The following is a 20,729-nucleotide window of genomic DNA, read 5'->3' as shown; positions in this document are numbered from 1 at the left end:
CTTTCACAACATGACTAATATGGAAATATGTTTTACATGATTATATGATATATCAAATTGCTTAGCATTACATATCATATTATCACATTACCATATCATTACATGATATTGCTTACCATTCTAGGGGGAGGTGAAGGGGAGAAAGAGAAAATTTGGTACTCAAAATTTTTTTTAAATGTTAAAAATTGTCTTTATATATAAAATTGAGAAATAAAATACTATACGTCCCATAGAAACGGAAAGGCTTCCTTTCCTCAGTAATTTCATACAAATTCTGAATCATGACTCATTTTTCTTCTAAAAAAAATATTCTTCCTACAATAGGAAAAGTCAGCAGCAACAGCAAACATTCAATCTTGTTCCTAAAGACTTTCATTAATACATGCTAATTTGTCCTCTCATCCTTTTTATAGCTTTTCTTCTATGTCTGCCTTTATCTTCTTCATCATATCCTTCACTTGCTTTTCTACTTGATATTCTACACATATGAGCATCTGTTTAACATTTGCTTAGCAATTTATATTTTTAAAGTGCTTTTAAAATATTAATTGTTCTTCAAAACATCTTGGTGCAACAGGCTAATGTTACTTCTCATTGGGAAAAAACAGGGAAGCTAAGCGCTCCTTTAGTCTGATCATCTTGAATATACTAAACACCCAAGGAACATGAGTATTTAGTAAATTCGTATTTTCCTTCCAACTCAATCAGCTATGTATTTTCTTTTCCTTTCAACGCCCAATCCCCATGGGAAAATAGAGTCACTCACTCACTCACCTATAAACCCACTAGAGGCCTCTCTTTTTATATTTCAAATATGTGAAATGTACTTTATCTTTAACTAGGGCTTTTCCTAGGGGGAATTAAAATTTTTGCACAAACAAATCCATTATAGCTAAGATTAGAAGGAAAACAACTAAATGGGGTAAAAAAAAATGTTTCCAAATTTCTAAGATAAAGGTCTCATTTCCAAGATATATAAAGTGATTCAAATGGAATAAGAGACGCTCCCCAATGAATAAATTGGTCAAAGGTTATGAACAAAGCAGGTACAAAGGAAAGAAACCCAAGTTATCTATAACAATATGAAAAAAATTCTAATAATTAGAGAAATGAAAATTAAACAATTCAGGTTCTCCTTCAAACCCATGAGACTGGCAAAACTGACAATAAAAGAAAATGATAAATGCTACAGAGACTATGGGAAAACAGACACAAAGATGCACTGCTAGTGGAGTTGCAAATTGATAGTCATTCTGGAAAGCCAACTTACAACTATGGCCAAAAAATTACTAAGCTATGCATATCTTTTTTTTAATTAAGATTTTTTTATTTTTTTGGTTTACAACACTCAGTTCCGCATGATTTTGAGTTCCAGATTTTCTTGCCCCCCTCCCTCCTCCTCCCCAAGACGACATGGAATCCGATATATCTTCTACATACAACTTTGCATTGAACTTATTTACACAATAGTCAAGTTGTAAAGAAGAATTATGACCAATGGAATGAATCATGAGAAAGAAGAAACAAAACGAAAAAAAGAGAGGGAGGGCGGGGAGGGGGGGAAGGAGAGCAAATAGTTTTCCTCAATCTGCATCCAGTCACCATAGTTCTTCCTCTGGATGTAGATATCTCTCTCTATCATGAGTCCTTTGGAGTTGTCTTTGAACCTTGTATTGCTGAGAAGAGCGAAGTCTATCAGCGTTAGTTGTCACAGAATCCATACATCTGTGGTTGTGTATAATGTTCTCCTAGTTCTGCTCCACTCACTCAGCATTATATCGTGTAGGTTTTTCCAGGTTGTCATGAAGTCTGCATCTTTCCCATTTCTTACAGCACAATAGTATTCCATTACCTTCATATACCACAGCTTGTTCAACCATTCCCCAATTGATGGGCATCCCCTTGATTTTGAAAGCTTCTTACTGTTCTTTCTCATGGTGGTTTTTTTTTCCCTCCTGGTTTCTAAAGTGGATCTCTGCTTCTGGGGATCAGGGGGCTCTGTCCCAAGTTTCTGGTGTTGGGATCTAGCTTTATGTGCTATGGCCTCTGGTTTTGTGAGATGTGGGGGAGGGGTGGTCTGGCTGCTGGGAGTCTCCTTTTCCCCAGGACTGTTCTATAGCATGGGTGGTCTCAGCTGTTGTCTGTGCTGGTGTCTGCCACTTCCCCTGGCCATGCAAAGCCATGTCTGAGGTTCTGGCATTGACGTTTGTTAGCTCCATCCCCCTGGGGCTTGGTTATTCTCATTGTTCTGCTGAGGTGAGGGCGACTGGGACACCTCTCTTCCTGTACTAGTCTCCTTCTGCCACCACAAGAATGTCCCTCTGCCCAACTTCTCTCACTACTGAAGTCCCCTTCTGGCTCCTCTGTTTCTCCTGAGGTAGTATTCTCTGGGTTTATTCAAGGGAGGGATAAGAGCCATTTTACCTGGACATCATGGCTCCTGGAAGTTCAAGAAGGCAAGTTTCAAACCTTAGACTGTGGGTTGGAGGCCTCTGGGCTAGCTGCTCCAAAAGCTGCAGGCTCTGAGCTCCGACAGACTCCCATTCTGGGCTGAGAGGCCTGGGGCTCGATCACGGCCATAGCCAGTACTTCTGCCCTGGGCCTGTTCCTGCTCTGATGTTTTGCTCACCCAGTGACCTCCCAGACTGGCGTGCTGGCTGGATTCCTCTGCTGTTCCCAGTTGGTTTGGTCTGGTGCCCTTGCGCGTGCCCAGCACTCCTGCCCTTCTTAGTCTATTAGTGGCTTCTAACTCTCTCAAATCTTCTCAGATTCACTTTTTTAGATGTACCTGACAGAATTTAAGAGAGCTCTGATAGTTCCTTCCTTTCACAGAGCCATCCTGGCTCTGCCACTTTGCATATCTTTTAACCCAGTGATACTACTACTACTAGCCCTATAAATCCCAAAGAGATTGAAGAGGAAAAGGTCCCATATGTACAAAAATAATTTATAGTAGCTCTTCTCGTAGAGACAAAGAACTAGGAAATGGAGCAACAAATTATGGTATGTAAATGTAATGGACAGTATGTTACAAGAAATGGAAAAAATGAAACTGAAACAACAAAGGGGATGGTTTCAGAGAATCTGGGAAGAATTGTATGGATTGATGCAAAAGAAGGTGAACAGAATCAGAAGAAAAATGTATACTATAACACCAACATTTTATAAATAAATAATTTGGAAAGACTGAAGAACTCTAATCAGTGCAATGACCAAGCACAATTCAGGAGGACTGGTGATGAAGAATGCTACCTACCACCTGACAAATTGGTAATGGACTTATACACAGAATGAGACAGACATTTTTGGACATTGCCAGTTCAGGGAATTTGTTTTGCTGAACTCAGCTAATTTATTACGAAACCTTTATTTTTCTTTCTTTTTGAACGGGGAGGAAAAAAGGGGGAGGGGGCAATGCTTGATAACTGAAAAAAAAGGAATAATTTTTTTAAAAAAAGGAACTTCTGAGTTTCCAAAAACTCATCACCCTGTTGCCATTCTTAAACAAAAAGACATACAGGCCAGATACATAACACTAATAAGGAGTAATGGGAAAGTAATAGTTAATAAAATCTAGCATTTATATAGAGCTTTAAGATGGGCACAACACTTTACATCTATTATCTCATTTGAATCAAATATAGGTAATATTTGAACAGAATATATCCAAGAATTTTTACAAAATCAAAAGGGGTGGGGAGCTATTGATTATTTGCCTTTTAACACAGAAAGCAACAATATAATGTGGAAGCTTAAAAATCACTTTAAAATTATTTTGAAAATTACTTACATTGATGACAGGGGAAGAAGCTGACAAGTTTAAACCCTCCAGGTCAGCTATTAACCCTGGAGAAATAGCTGGTGTGAGAACTGCTACTGGTGTGGATACTGGGTTAACTGAAAGAAAAAGTCCAAATTACCAAATGCACATTAAAATCTGATTCATAATATCAAAAGCAACATTTTTATTTTGTCCATAGACATAATTGAATTACTTTGATTAATAAATGCATGACAATTCTACTTAACATCTTAATGTAGTTAAGTTAATATCAAGTTCTGGCAATTATTGTTCTTCTCTTACAGAGAACAAAGCAAATCCTAAATTTCTGAAATGGTATAAAAAAAATTAAAACATTACAAAGAATTCTTCCACCATGCATAATAATGTGGGCCCTGTCTGCAAGGAATTTACAATCTATATGGGAGGACACAATCTCCACATATAAAAAACAACTAACAATAAATGGAAATAAATGGTAAGTACTAAATGATGCTATTGACAAGTGGCATGAGAGAGTTCAGAGGAAGGAGAAGTAACAGTGCACCAGAGTGGTCAAGGAAGAGAAAAAAAATAAAAAGGAAATCATGGATGGATGGTTTGTATAGGGAAGTAAGAAACAAAGCTAGAAAAGTGGCTAGATTGTGCAGACCAGGCTGAAGAGTTTGGATTTATACTATATTACATTTTCTCCTCCTGATAAATAAAAGCTGACTTCATATAGTGTCTTGGGTTTACAAAATGCTTACACGCATATTAACAACACGGCTAATATGGAAACGTTTTACATAACTTCACATGTCTAATTAATATATTGCTTGCCTTCTCAATGGGTTGGGGAGGGGCAGGAAGGAGTAATAGAATTTGGAATTCAAAATTTTTAAAAATAAATGTCAAAAATTTTTACATATAATTGGGAAACAGTGAAATAAATATAAATGTTTTTGAAAAGAGAGCAGGTATGAGATGAAAAAGATATTAACTAAGATGGAAGTGATGAAAATTAAGAAGATATCGGAATGTGAAGGACATTGGACATAAGAGATACAATGGTAAAACAACTTCGCAAAGGTCACATGGTCAAGCTAGTGGTAGAAGCAGAAATGAAATTCAAATGTCTTGACTTCTAGCCTTCCCAACACCACAGCAAAATGTCTTTCTTAAAGAATAACTGTGTTATAACAAAGGGTTCTGGTAACATTAAAAGCAGTAAAAGCAAAAAACGTATCCCTGATACTGAAGACAAACTATAAGGCATACATTATATGGTTTTAAGCCTAGAAAGATGAGGATATTAGTTGATAATTTCAAGATATTTCCATAAATTTTATTATGAGACAAATTCACTACGCTGAGGTATAGAAAACCATCCCCATCCTGGCCAAAAAAAAAAAGGTAAAATATAATCTGTGTATTATAGTAGATTAATATCTAGTTCATTTTGTCTAATGACTGTCTTGCAGTTGTAAAAGAATTTTCCCTGTTATGATAAAAAGGTATATATTTTCAAATTTAAAAATGAGTGAGAGCTTTCAGACTAAATGGTTTAGGATGTAGTAGTTATCCATTTATTAAATAATTAAATGTAAAACAAAATTGTACTTGTTAACTATAGTAACAGCACAATATATAAATTTACAGGACCTATAAAAGAAAAAGACAGAATATATGGCAGCTTTTTTGTACTCCCATTGAATCGATTGAGATCACATGGTATTTAACATTAAAATATTATTTTCATTTTCATAAACATAAAATGTAACTGGAAAACACTAAACATGTTACTATCTCTAATTTGCCTTTTAAAACATATCTTATCCAAACATCTCTAGACATTTTCTCTTATTATCAAATGATTCTTATGGCATAGAGAACAGAATTTCAGAGTCAGACAAATCTTATAAATTATCCAGTCAGTGTCTAACCAAGCAACTCATGTCAAAACTAAGGAAACCAAGGCCTACTGAGGTTAAACAACTTTCTGAAGGTCATTCATACAGATAATTAGCAGGAGAAACAGAATTAAAACCTAGACCTGACTAGCCAGTCTTGTATTCTTTGTAGCAATCTTTATGCTCAATAAAAGATCTAGGGAATGTAATCATTTTTTAGCAGTGCTAGGACCACTCTACTGACCTAATTAGTAAACCAGGTACAGGGAAAATTCTAGTTGCAGTTCTTTTTTGTTTTTTTTTTTTCCCCTATGGGGTAAGGCAGGGCAACTGGGGTTAAGTTACTTGCCCAAGGTCACACAGCTAGTAAGTGTGTCAAGTGTCTGAGGCCACATCTGAACTCTGGTCTTTCTGACTGCAGGACCAGTGCTCTACTCACTGTGCCACCTAGCCACCCTGAAATTTTTAATTATTTTTTTTTTGAGGGGGGAAGGCAGGTCAATTGGGTCTAAGTGACTCGCCCAAGGTCACATAGGTAGTAAGTGTCTGAGGCCCGATTTGAACTCAGGTCCTCCTGACTCCATGACTGGTGCTTTACTCACTGAGCCACCTAGCTGCCCCTAGTTGCAGTTCTATTGATTCCCTAAGCAACACTAAGCAAATATACAACTTTTGCTTTATAGTTCCCTCTTAAATAAAATATAAATAATGCATGTTTCCTCCTTTGAGCTAGTCCTCCAAGTAATAATAATAGTTTGTATTTATATGGCACTTTAAAATATGCAAAGAAGGTAAGGGAAAATAACAAGCCAGTAACAACTGTAACAGTATGCAAGGAATAGGACTTGTGAGTTACCCACTGCCTCTAATGTTGTACTATCAAGTTTGAGCGCATTCGTCTCCTGGACACTGTGTGTACACGAGAGTACAAGCCGGAGCTATGGGGAAAATGTTTTGTATCAACTGTTCTTACCATATAATCTTAGTAAATGTCTTTGTTAAAGGCTAATTAAGTCTACCAGCTGATAGTCAACGAGGTTCACGAACTGTAGCAGGAGTACCCACCCGCAGGGTTACCCCTACAACCTGAGAGCAGAGGCTGCCCTCTGGGGCACATTCATCATCTATCATCTCATCTGATCCTCACAATAACACTGTGAGCTAAGTGTTATTATCAATTCTACTTACAGAGGAAGAAACAGGATCAGAAAAATGAAAATGACTTGCGTAGGGACCCAGAGCTATTATTAGGTATTCAAAATGGGACGTCAAGCATGGGCTTCCTGACCCCCAAATTCCCTGATCCTCAGGTACCTGACTTTTTGGTATTTGGTATCATAATTAAAGCAGAGGTAATCACCTTCACTAGGTAGTTGATTTTATAAACAGACTTGCAAAAATGCAATCTGGCTTCAATGTTTTATGGGTTTTGTCATTTGAGCACAATGCTGTCTCTCACTTTAGAAAAAAACAAATCAAAAAGTGTTGAATGAAGAGAGTTGAGGAGAATACTGATGTTAGAAACCTGAGAGACTAAGATGGTACTGCCTTTTACACAAAGAGAGAATTCAGGAGGAAAAGAGGGCTTGGGGGATGGAGGAAGCACTTGTGAACATAGAAAAGGGTTAAAATGGAGGATAATAACATGGGGTTTTGAGATGATGAAAAGATTTTTTAAAAAGTGAGCTCATGTCGAAAGGCCTAAATTTTCTCAGTAAAGTAAGAGAAAGGTTCTCAGCTGAAAGAGTGTGGAAGAGACCATGTGCATAAAAGTCTATTTCACTGATTTTAACATCCATTTGGATGGATACCCTATAGAAATTTTCCAACAGTGTGGATATTTGAGACAGACAGTAGACATGGACAAGTTAGATACAAAACTGAATAGGAATAGGAAAGAGGACTTGATGGCTTTCACAAAATTATCCTTTATAGACCCCAAGCCTCTTATGAAAGCTAAGACTCAACTTTTCAACTGTTCAGGAGGAATTCAGATCAGAAGGACACACTGAATGCCAAATGGCTGGGAAGCAAGAGTTATAATACTCACAACTCAGAAGGCTAGAATGCATGCAGCTTACTCAGTCCTATTGGGCAAGCAAATGGACAGTGTATGGGGCCTGGATGGGCAACAGGACCAGAGTGCTTAGGTGGAACACCCTAAGTACTAGATAGGGATAGGCTTTACGGGATTTTGTAGAGTTTGGTATTGATCCATACAACATGAACCAATTGGCAAGGGAAGAGTGTCCTCAGACCATATACAAGGAAGCCAGCCAAATGGGGAAATTAGAGTATACTGGGTACCGTTCTTTCTTGGGCAAACATGCATTACTTTACAGGCCAAGGAGCAAAGTGCCAGAGTGACTCTGAACCATAGCTATTCATCAATATTAACATTCTACTGTCCTTACTATATGACAAGGAAACATGGAACACAAATGCCTCTTTAGAACTACAACTGAATGTTACGCAGGTAGGGGTTGAGCAGGACACAAGATACAGTAAACTAGAAACTCAAAATCACAGCAAGAACTGGACAACAGGAAGAAAAGTTGGGCTGGTCATGGGGCAAGAATGAGGGAGGACAGGTGGCCATTCAGAGTTCTACACCTGTACTCTCACAATATCTTATATATGCCTATAGTTCTGCCCACCCTCTGACACTTCTATCTTTGGGTGGACCCCCTTTGGTGGGCTACTGGTAAGATAATAGTGTTGCACAGGATCAGCAGTACTCTAGGAGAGAAAGAGAGAGGGAGAGAGAAAGAGTATAAAACATTTACAAAGTCTATTCTGCATCTTACTACATTGAAGATTTTTATTGAATTTTAATAGTGATTACACTGATGTATGCCTGTGAAACCTGGGCAACGTCATGCCAGGAAACTGAATTGCTTCCATGTGAATTGTCTTAGGAAGATTCTGAAAATCATCTGGCAGGATAAGATACCAGACACTGAGGTCCTTACGCAAATTAAACTGCCAAGCATTCAAACTCTGCTTCAGAGAGCACAACTCCAATGGGCTGGCCACGTTGTCTGAATGCAAAATGTATGCTTACCAGAAAGACTATTTTATGGAGAACTCACACAGCGCAAGTATTCACGTGGTGGTCCGAAGAAGCGATACAAGGACACTATCAAGGTCTCTCTCAAGAACTTTAGAATTGATTGTGACATGGGAGACACTGACACAGGATCACTCAGCATGGTGTGCCCACATCAGACAAGGTACTATGCTCTATGAGCAAAGCAAAATTGAAACAGCTCAAAGGAAACACAAGATATGCAAATTTAGAGTATCCACCCCAAATGTTCACTCCAACTATTTGTGCCCAACCTGAGACAGAGCATTCCCGGCTCATGTTGGTGTGTTCAGCCACAGCTGGATACACTGAAACTTGACTCTAGCATAGTGATGTTATTTTGGTTCTCTTCAAGAGCAAAAGACAATAACCAACCAACCTATGTTTAAAGACAGATCTGCCACTACCCTTAAGAATTTACAGTTTCAAAGATGGCAGAGTAAAAGCAGAAACTTGCTTAAGCTCTCCCCCAAATCCCTCCAAACACCTGCAAAAAAATGACTCTAAACAAATTCTAGAGCTACAGAACCCACAAAATGACAGGGTGAAACAACTCTCCAGCCCAAGAAGGCCTGGATGGTCACTGGGAAGGGTCTATCGCACTGTGCTTGGAGTAGAACATAGCCTAGCATGGGCCGTACCAGCACAGACCGGGCTGCAGCATACTGAGCAGAGCAGGCCTCAGGGCACCGAATCATTGAGCTGTGGAACTTTCCAGACTTCTCAACCCACAAACTCCAAAGACAACTGAGCAGGTCAGTGAGAAAACTCTGCTGGACCTGGGTGAGAGAAGGGCATAGAATGGCCTCAGCCCAAGGGTGGCAGAGGTGGCAGTAGCAGCGGTGGCTGCGTTCAGAGTTCCATGCCCACAGATGGTGGGGGGAATGAAGTGGCTGATCAGAGCCAGAGTGCAGGGATCTCTTCACTGGCGCTGCAGCAGGATTCTCTTGCTCTGCCCTGCTTGGATCTTGGTTGCAGTCCTGGTTGGTGGTCCCAGGGTAAGGAGGAGTGCTGGTGTGGCAGAGCTTCTGGTGGTTGTGGAAGGGGAATCCTCCTAGCAGTTCCAAGGCAACAAAGAGTGCTTGAGGTCACTCGCAGACCAGAAGGCAGGCCAGTAGAGGAGTAAACACCTCTTCTTAGATCATACCACCTCAGAAGAACCGAAAATTTGCACATGCCTACAAGTAGCTCAGAAAATAGCAGTGCAAAACCCCTGAAGCTTGGGACAGAGCACTCTCCACTCTGGAAGCAGAGTCATACCTTGACAAAGAGCTCAAAAGTCAAGTGATTGGCTAAGAAAATGAGCAGATAGTGTTAAAAAAAAACTCAAGACTATAGAATCTTACTTTGGTGACAAAGAATATCAAAACATACAGCAAGAAGAAGTCAAAAAAGTCAAAGAGCCTACATCAAAAGCCTCCAAGAAAAATATGAATTGGTTGCAGGCCATAGGAGAGCTCAAAAAGGATTTGGAAAAGCAAGTAAGAGAAGTAGGAAAAAAATTAGGAAAAGAAATGAGAGGGAAGTAAGAAAATCATGAAAAACGAGTCAACAACTTGCTAAAGGAGACCCAAAAAAATACAGAAGAAAATAACACCTTAAAAAAATAGACTAACCCAAATGGCAAAAGAGCTCCGAAAAGCCAATGAGGAGAAGAACGCCTTAAAAAACAGAACTGGCAAAATGGAAAAGGAGGTCCAAAAGCTCAATGAAGAAAATAATTCTTTAAAAATTAGAATGGAGCAAATCACTTTATGAGAAATCAAGAAATTATAAAACAGAACCAAAAGAATGAAAAAATAGAAGACAATGTGAAACATCTCATTGGAAAAATCACTGGCCTGGAAAATAGAGCCAGGAGAGATAATTTAAAAATTACTGGACTACCTGAAAGCCATGATCAAAAAAAGCGGCAAAGATACCATCTTTCAAGAAATTATCAAGGAAAACTGCCCTGATATTCTAGAACCAGAGGGTAAAATAGAAAGTGAAAGAATCCACAGATTGCCTCTTGAAAAAAATCCCAAAAAGAAAACTCCTAGGATTATTGTAGCCAAATTCCAGAGTTCTCAGGTCAGGGAGAAAATATTTCAAGCAGCCAGAAAGAAACAATTTGAGTATTGTGGAAACACAATCAGGATAACACAAGATCTAGCAGCTTCTACATTAAGGTATCAAAGGGCTTGGAATATGATGTTCCAGAAGTCAAAGGAGTCAGGATTGAAACCAAGAATCACCTACCCAGCAAAACTGAGTATAATACTTCAGGGTAAAAAATGGACTTTCAATGAAATAGAGGACTTTCAAAGATTCCTGATGAAAAGACCAGAGCTGAACAGAAAACCTGACTTTCAAATACAAGAATCAAAAGAAGCATGAAAAGGTAAACAGGAAAGACAAATTATAAGGGACTTATTAAAGTCGCACTGTTTACATTCCTACATGGAAAGATATTTGTAACTCATGAGACCTTTCTCAGTATTAGGGTAGTTGAAGGGAATATAAATACATATATAGACAGAAGGCACAGGGTAAATTGAACATGAAGGGATGATATCTAAAAAAAAAAAATTAAGGGATGAGAGAGGAATATATTGGGAGGAGAAAGGGAGAGACAGAATGGGGTAAATTATCTCACATAATAGAGACAAGAAAAAGCTGTTATAACGGAAGGGAAGAGGGGGGAGGTGAAAGGAAATGAGTGAACTTTACCCTCACTGGATTTGGCTTAAAAAGGGAATAACATACACACTCAATTGGGTGTGTTACCCTAGAGGAAAGTAGTGGGGAAAGGTACAAGAGTGGGGGGGATGATAGAAGGGAGAACAGATTTGGGGAGGGAATAGTCAGAAGCAAACTCTTTTGAAAAGGGACAGGGTCAAAGGAGAAAACTGAATAAATGGGGGACAGGATAGGATGGAGGGAAATATAGTTACTCTTTCACAACATGACTATTAGGGAAGTACTTTGCATAATGATACATGTATAATCTATATTGAACTGCTTTCCCTCTCAAGGTGGGGGGAGGGAAGAAGGTAAAGAATTTGCAACTCAAAGTTATAAAAACAAATGTTAAAAATTGTTTTTACATGCAACTGGGAAATAAGATATACAGGCAATGTGGTATAGAAATCTATTTTGCTCTACAAGAAAGTAAGGGGAAAAGGTGACAAGGCATAGGGGCAGTGGGGTGACAGAAGAGAGGGCAGACAGGGAAAATGGGCCATCAGAATACATGCCACCTTGGGTGAGGGAGAGGGGAGAAAATTTGTAAATCAAAATCTTGTGGAAATGAATGTTGAAAACTAAAAATAAATAAATAAATAATGTTTAGAAAATTTACAATTTCATCAGAAAAAAGAAAAACACATATGAAAGAATATGATCAATCAATATGTAATCAAATGCTTTGGCATATGTATGGTAATATTGGCCATAAATAGGGAGAATCTTCATAGAGGCAGAAAAACTACAAGACAAAACACAAAGAATGTTTAGGGTAGACTTGGGTAAGTAAAAAGAAATGGCATTGCAGATTGGGGAAACTTCGTATAGTTTGAAAAAGCATGATTCTGATGGCTGTAGAATATGCCTATTGAAGAATGGTGAGAAATGAATTCATAAACGTAAACTGGACCACATTATGGAAGATAATGTTAGAATGACTAGCTTAGATTGAATCTGTAGGTTGGGGCCCCTCATCATTTTCCAGAGGGGAATTACTTTTGACTTTCTTAAGTCTGATGTTTCTTCAGTAGGGAGATGGTGGGGCTTTCTAGCAAAGGGAATGTCAATAGTATATCAGTGGTGGGGAGAATGTAGAGGGGAAGATGGGGCACCCTTTTTTGCCACTTGTGGGAACACTGCAAACTTCATTTTCCTCAAGATTATTTCCTTTAAAGAAAAAAACCCCTCCATATGTCCTATATTTTGTATTTAATTACAAAAATGTTTAAATAAATAAATTAATTAGGGGAAAGTAAAAACAGAATTGCTCCAGTGGAATACAGAGATTATCTTATGATAACCATGCAAATTTATTCATCCTTCTCTTCTAATAACACTGTTTAGCCAAAGTGCCTGATAAATCACAGGTGTCTAATAAATGTTTATTGACTGATTAATGATGATAAAAATATCACACTTAAACTCAAATAGTACTTTGTAGTTTTCCATATGCTTCCATATAAATGATTTCCCTCAACCCTCACAATGATGTTCTAACATAGGTAGGGTAGGTATTATGATGCTCATTGCACAGATGAGTTAGGTGCTGCCATTGTTAGCATTTGAGCCTATATGAAATGTTAACTAGAAAGGGAAAACAATGGCCTATAGTAGAGTGCTACCCCTGTCAACTTTTCCCCAGTTTTGTAGATGGTGGTAGTGCCAACATACTCCTAATTTCTGTATAGCAGCGGTGCCAACAGTATTTTGTGAGATACAGAGACTTATTTGCTACAAGTTGGTATGAACTACCACAGCAAAGTAGCCTTAAATGATTTTTTTTTAAAGTTCTATGATTTTATTCACGCTGGGTGTCCCAAAAGTCTTAAGGAGATTTAAGCTTTAAGGCTCATTACTATTAATAAGACTTTTAGGACACCTTGTATTATGTAGTTCTAGAGGTATACAGGATGAAGAGTTAGGCTTGATGTCTCGAAGACTTAAATTTTGCCTCTTAAATTTACTAGCTAGCTGTGGGACCCTGGGCAAGTTATTTGCATTTTGTGTGCCTTACGCAACTCCCTAGAACTTATCTATTAAGCTATGGCCTGTGGAAAGAGTTTCCCACTGAAAATCCCTCTCATATTTTCATAAGACAGTTGTGATGGTTAAGAACAGTATGAAGAGGAAAAAAAAAATATCAGAATCAGGACAATGAAGAGGCAAGGTAGGCATCCTTCTAAGGTACAAGACAGAAAAAAGGCATAATGAAAGAGACTTCTTTTATAGTAATTCTTCTAAATGGACATAATTTTAATACCAGAAAATCACACTTTCCCTGGTATTTCAGTATTTATTTTGTGGTAAATGAAACAGCATCCATTCCAGGCAAAGCTCAGAAAGCCTCTGGTGGACAGTAGCACAGGATTTTCAAGCATTGCTTAGGGCCCACTATTATTGCTTTATCCTTTCTATGAAAAATAGAAATGTTCCCTAAATGCCAAGAGAAATGACTGCAGAAAGTCTCTATCTGGGCCTTTCACTCTATTAAGTATTCAACAGATGCCTACGGTTGAATTAAAGAGAGATTTTATAAAAATATATAGTTATAGTTGATGAAAAGGCAAATTACAAACTTCAAAGATATAGTACTTACAGTCATCTAGATCTAGAAGAGAAACTTCTTTTTCACTAGGTTTTCTTTCTGGCCAAGTTTTCTTCTCTTCTTTCTGTCAAAGGTAATACATATTTGATTTATTGTTACATATCTTGCCATTTAAAAACAATTTTTCCCCCTAAATTCGATAACAAATTGTGGCATTGTGCTCTGCTTACTTTCTCAAATATCATTCACTCCCAAGACAAAATATTTTTTAAATTAAATTTAAGTTGCAAATTTAAAAATTTGGAACAAATGACTGGATGGTACCCCCCACACACACACACACACAAAAATCTCTAGCTAATGTTTAAAAAATATATGGTTATTTATAGATGAATGGATCTTCAGTAGAAAACTTAAATATTAAAACCAAAATAATTTTAAAACTGGACAAAATATTTTGCTAACCTAAAAGTCAATTCTTTGGTAACATGATAAGAATAATAAATAAAATTAAGTATCAATCAAAATTTTCAAACAAGTTAGAACTTTCTAATACGGGAAAATGATATTTTATGTGCTTATTTCTAAAACAGACCAGAGAGCTCTACTGGTTAACTGCTTTGGGGGGCTACTGTTCCTCACTTGCCCTACTTGTCTGTTACTACATTCTCACACATTTTAGGGATTTTGATAAAGTTAAGAACAACTGTCTAAAGTAAAAGACTTGAGAATAATACATACTAATTTTTTTCTTTTCAAAGAAACTAAACTTTACATGACAGAAATATCCTAATTCAAAAAAAAGAATTGCACACTTACAAAGGAGATTTAAAAAATTTTAGCTATTTTGCTCAAATTCACTTTAAAATTCAAAAACTCTGCTCCTCTCTGTCATCAGCAACAAAACTAAAGAGTTCTCATAAGAATGAGATTTAATTTCAGGAATCTCAAATTCAATCCCAGGAAAACTGGATTTAAAAAGGAGTTTGCTTTTTAAAAAGTTTTTCTAAGAAAAACTGAAGTTTCCCTTACCAAACTAAAACCAATGCCCTTGAATCTTCTCATTATATAATATCTTCACTCCATAAGCAAGCAACGAGACCCCTACTTCATCTATACCTCCAAATGACTATGTGTATGGAAACATCAAAGTGACTCAACCATGAAAAATCTTTCCAAGTAGGGATGAAAACACACACACACACACACACACACACACACACACGGGCTACTTAGCTTTGTGCCTTGTCTCACCATTTTCCTTTCAACTATCCCTAGTCTTTTGAAAGTCAATACATAATCAAGCCTAACTATTTAATGGTATCTTACTTTTAGAGTACTTCCCTCTGAGTAGCCCTTACATGTTAAAGAAGCAAAGCCTGTAGTCATGTTTCTTTGGTAGCCAAGTTAGACATGTCCCAAAGGACATAGCAGGTTTGGTTCACAAATAAAAATAAAATGTTTGCCTTCACACTTTTAATCTATAATTACTAAGGTTTTAAATATATATATTTCCTTGTTCTTAATCTAGAAGATATAATCTTGGCCTGATCCTATAAGCCTTCTAGGCTTTCGAATCAGAAGAACCTTTCAGATAATTAGTCTATGCCCCATCCCAGGCTCCAGAGGAGGACAGCGAGACCCAGACAGTTCACACTTAGTGCTTCTTCCACTGGGGATAAATTTGGTTATAGCTATGCTAGGCTAATAACACATTTCTGAGCCTTTAAGTTTCTTGTTTAGTTTATTATGAATATGGTAAGAATCAGTTATTAACAAGCACATGAATCACTTCAATTACACAACACATTTTTACTTATTTATTTATAGCCTGAGTTTTTCTTTAGAAACTATAAATCAATCAATTACCAAAGTATGTTAAAAAAATTACCAGTCAGTTCAGGATCAAAGTACTGACTCATTTAAAAGTGGTCCTATACTAATAACAGTTGTAATTTCCCCTACGTTGCCATTGAGATTTGGAGCAGAAGAGACTCCAACAATCTCTCTTACAGCTTTAATTTCAATGGGGAATTTGTATGGGGTTTACATTTTAGACAACTACATTTTTCAAGTCTAGGCACAGGGAGAATGGGGAACTTAGCCATTTGAGGGTAATATGAAACAACATTTATTCTAGGAGTTCATAATTTATTGGTAAAGATTGAAAGCAGACATGAAAAAGACTTAAGAAACCTTAGTAAACAAGCACAAATTAAGTGCTGAGTAACCAAACAGGAATTTAGAAGGACTCACCAGGGCCAATGTTACTTTGTCTTTAAGAACAATATTCCTTTAAATTAAGTGATCCTGAGTTACAGGTATAGGAATGTTTGCATTTACCAAGGGGAAAAGTTCCACTTGAAACAAAAAATAAAGTATCGCCATTCAAAGCCAACAAATTTAATCAAAGGAAAATAAATTAGAGCTGAAAGAGAACTTGAATACCACCTACCACCAGGGTGGGGAATCTGTAGCCTTGAGGCCATGTGGCCTTCTAGGTCCTCCGGTGCAGCTTTCTGACTGAGTCCAAGTTTTACAGAACAAATACTTTTATTAAGGGGATCTGTTCTGTGAAATTTAGATTCAGTCAAAGGCCTACACTTGAGGACCTAGAGGGTCGCATGTGGCCTTGAGGCTGGGTTCCCCACCCCTGTACCAACTCCTTCTTTTTTTAAAGATGAGAACATGAAGGCAAAACACAGAGAGGAGCAGAAGGGCCAAGATATTGTATCTGTTATGTGAATGACACATACGCCAAATTAATTTAATATTTATATACTTTCATTTATTATGTAGAAGTTTCAAATAACTTCAAGGTTTACTTAATTACTAAATCAATTTTTCCTCTGTATACGCCTCCCATTCCCTTTTTTATCTCTTTTAAGAATGTATGTTTAAAAATCTATAAAAGTTATTTGGGATGTGAGGGGGTCATTACCATATAATTCAAGAAACAAAGAAAATAAAGATATTCACTCTTCATACTTTGCTAACTACATACCACTTCTAATAATATCAGAAATTCTCAACAATTTTTCCTAAAATTGTAAAAGCTGAATGACTCTAAGACATATTTCACCCAAATATTTTTCAACATCAATATAGACAATTCAACAGCAGCTAAATGAACACTGCTTTTGCTTCCTTAAAAATTTTAAGCCTCTTTTGTGTCCTCAAGTGAAAAATTGCTTTAATGTTCAGAATAAACCGATGAAATTTTGGTTCCATGCCTGAGAGTCGAAAAGTTGTAAGTTACTGAAAACACAGGCTCAGGATGACAATCCCATCTCATCTAGGGTATCACTACTGTGCAAAATAGAAGCTTTAGTATCATGTGATATTTGAAAATGTCACACTGAGCAAAATGGGTGTGGTTTCCTATAAGCCACAACAGTGTATTACCTGAAAAATTAGCAACTCATCAAATCAGGGTCTGTACTAAGTCTACATTTTATTTCCTACTACAGCTAAGAATATATACCAATATCTACTAAACACATATCACGTCATATACACAGAACAAAGCCGCACATGAAATCGGCATAAGCTCTTATTATAACTTAAAAGACAAAGAAAAAAGCTCTCAAAAGGACAGAAATTCATTGACTTTCTGGGAAGAGCAAATAACAGTGACTGAAATACAACATTAGCAACAGATAATGGTCATTTCTGCTGAATTGAAAAAGCCTTGCATTCCAAATCAAAGCTATAAAAAGCTTGTGATGTGCCTGGCATTTTCCTTTTACATTATATTTCATTGTTTATCTAAAAAAATTTTAAAAATCAAAACATTTTCTTATTTAAAGCATCTACTATGAAAAGAAAAATCTGAATTCTAAACAAAGAAGTTAAGAGCCATATTCCATCCAACATTCCTCCATTTGCAATTCATCTTGGTAATAGAGACAGAACCTGGGTAAATGCATATAGGAGTTGAAGCAGGAGATTTCTCTTGCTCAATGCATAATTCATGTGCTCCGCCTGCAAAGTGTGTAAAATGAGAATTTCACACCGCAGCATGAGCCACGGAGCTGCAGAGAAAAGGCAGATGAAATCATATTTTACTGTGTGAATTTTATTTCTTACCCCACCAATGTTTATATAAAACCATCATTGACAAACCAAACTCATTGACAGATCACCCACTGTTTCCATTGTGTTAGCACTTGAAAAGAGATCAGGCAGAAAGATAAGACAATTTGTTTGTGTATTTTTTTAAAAAATATGGGATTAGGTTTTTAACAGCTGGGTGACTGTATTAAACTTGTGTAAGGACAGTGGGAACTGTTCCTAAAATCTTAGCACAAAAATATCTGGCTATCAATGTATCTTCCTCAAATCTGCATTTTGCTTGTATGGTATTCGATCATACCTTTGAACACTTTGAAAGATACAAATTTTTAAATGGAATACAAAGCCGCAGTTTTAAGATATCAAACCCTCTGCTTAAGGTTTCTCAAGTCATTGAAAGTGGGGGTAAAAAGATCTCTCAAGTAGCTATTAAGTTTCAAATAGGAGCATGCACGAAAATCTGTATTACACCTATAAAGATTTTTGCCTATTCTCAATACTCATTTTCATTCTAATAAAAGTGGCAAAGAGGATACAAAGATATGACGTGACAGAAAGCCAATGTACTTCACATGAAGAAGATATCATAAAAAGTTTTTAATCTTAAAATTACAAAATGGGATAAATATTATGCAATGTTCAGTAAACCAACAGCCAACGTTGAAATCCAGGACACAGTTCAATGCTAATTTCCAGTGTTATATGGCAAGATATTTGGAGACTTCATAGGGCAAATATTTGCATGAAATATTTTCAATTAGAGTTGTCAAGGCAACCTATTGAATCTCATGCCTTCATGCAAAGTATGTACAGCTGATAAAATTAATATTAAATTTTAAACCAGAATGCACTGTGAACTCCAAAGCAATTTCCATTTGTTAAAATTCAGTAAAAACTCAACCACTGTGTATTCAACTTACAGCACGTCTTAAGATAGTTACATACAAATCTAAAGTCTTCAAAATCCACAAATTTTATGTCACTGTCAAAGAATTAACCCTTTTTAAAAAACCTGTTCCTCAAACATTGCCAAAATTCGTCTTCCTGGGACAATTTTCCTAATCCTTCTGTAAATGATTTTTTTGGTACAACATTCACAGAACTAATCTGCTTTAATCTATGATAATTTTCAACTCGTTGGATCTTTATGGCATGTTAAGGTTAGCCATCTAAAACTTTTGTCTTAAAATTTTATAGAAGAAGGAGCACAAGTATAGGACCAATTTCTGTGTATGCATCTTCAACTAGGTTATAGCATAGTGCCATGTATCCAAAAGCTCTCATCAGTCTGTGATAATGATGGCAGCAGACAACACCACCTACAATACTTCCATGTATTGAGATGCCACTTAATTGTTTTGATGATCAGAAGATAGAGTATTGTTAAATCTTAACCAAACCAGTGTGAATTCAGCTTTTGTTCAGGATCCTATGAATGTCACTAGTAATACAAGTTTTGCAAAGGTCTGGATGTGAGATACTTTTTATAACCACATAAAGGCATCCAGTCATTTCACATAGATGGATTTTGCTCTACAAAAAATGAAACCCATAACACAGGTTTCATATAAAATCCCCTATCCAGGACACTGAGAAAATCTGTAAGCTAAGGAATAAAAATCTTTTCATAGGGAATGCATTATTATTATCTTATCAATGTTATCTAAAGCAGCGGTGTCAACTCAAATGGAAATGGAGACCAATGAATCCATACATAAGGATCTCTGTGGGCTGTATTCTGGCTTAGTTTTTAAATATTATATTATCTATGCTTTATTGTATTTTTATCAACTTTATTAAATATTTCCCAATTATATTTTAATATGACTTGGGAATGTTTGTACAGCTGTGCTTGACAATTGATTTAAAGTATCAGTGGGATAGGGGGCGGAGCCAAGATGGCTGCTGGTAAGCAGGGACTAGAGTGAGCTCCGTACCCAAGTCCCTCCAAAAACCTATAAAAAATGGTTCTGAACCAATTCTAGAACGGCAGAACCCACAGAACAGCAGAGGGAAGCAGGGCTCCAGCCCAGGACAGCCTGGATGGTCTCTGGGTGAGGTCTATTCCACACAGAGCTGGGAGCTGGGAACAGAGTGGAGCAGAGCCCAGCCTGAGCAGCGTGGACCATCCAGACCAGAAGTCCAGCGGAGGGGGCCCTAGCGCCCTGAATATGTGAGCTGCGGCAGTTACCAGACCCCTTGACCCACAAACACCAAAGACTGCGGAGAAGGTTAGTGGGAAAAGCTGCGGGAGTGGAAGGAGTTTGTGGTTCGGCTTCCAGCCCTGGGGGCAGCGGAGGTGGGGCAGCTACAGCTGTTGTTACTTCCGGCTCCAGGCCCACCTGGTGGGAGGAATTAAGTGGCGGATCAGAGCAGGAGTGCAACAGCCTGCTGAAGATCTAAGCCCAGTCTGGACTGGGGGTTCTTGGGGAAGGAGTAGTGCGGGTCTGACAGAGCTGGCACCTCCCCCCCAAACGTGGAACATAGAACTCGTTAGTCTATAAGCAGTCATACCCCACTGAAAAACTCAAGGGTCACGTTAGTTGGTTGGGAATATGGCCAGGCAGCGAAAACGCGCCCAGAATCAGTCTCAGACTTTGGATTCTTTCTTTGGTGACAAAG

The 20,729-nt window shown here is 37.4% G+C and overlaps 1 protein-coding gene across 5 annotated transcripts in view; it reads right to left on the bottom strand.

Annotated features, from left to right (window-relative positions):
• Positions 1 to 20,729, bottom strand: part of AP3B1 (adaptor related protein complex 3 subunit beta 1) — a 351,843-nt gene that overhangs the window by 90,149 nt on the left and 240,965 nt on the right. For all 5 annotated transcript variants that reach the window (XR_005010651.1, XR_005010652.1, XR_005010653.1 and 2 more), the window contains exons 21-22: positions 14,085 to 14,157; positions 3,791 to 3,897 (exon numbers count right to left, since the gene is read on the bottom strand). Coding sequence is in view for 2 of the 5 variants with exons in the window: in XM_036762900.1 (XP_036618795.1) it covers positions 3,791 to 3,897; positions 14,085 to 14,157 (180 nt within the window). In the remaining 3 variants the exon portion in view is untranslated. The remainder of the gene's footprint in view (positions 1 to 3,790; positions 3,898 to 14,084; positions 14,158 to 20,729) is intronic.

The sequence above is a fragment of the Trichosurus vulpecula genome, chromosome 1, assembly GCF_011100635.1.
Source record: "Trichosurus vulpecula isolate mTriVul1 chromosome 1, mTriVul1.pri, whole genome shotgun sequence".
NCBI classification, from domain to species: Eukaryota; Metazoa; Chordata; class Mammalia; order Diprotodontia; family Phalangeridae; genus Trichosurus; species Trichosurus vulpecula.
This window is presented reverse-complemented; position numbering and strand designations above follow the sequence as displayed.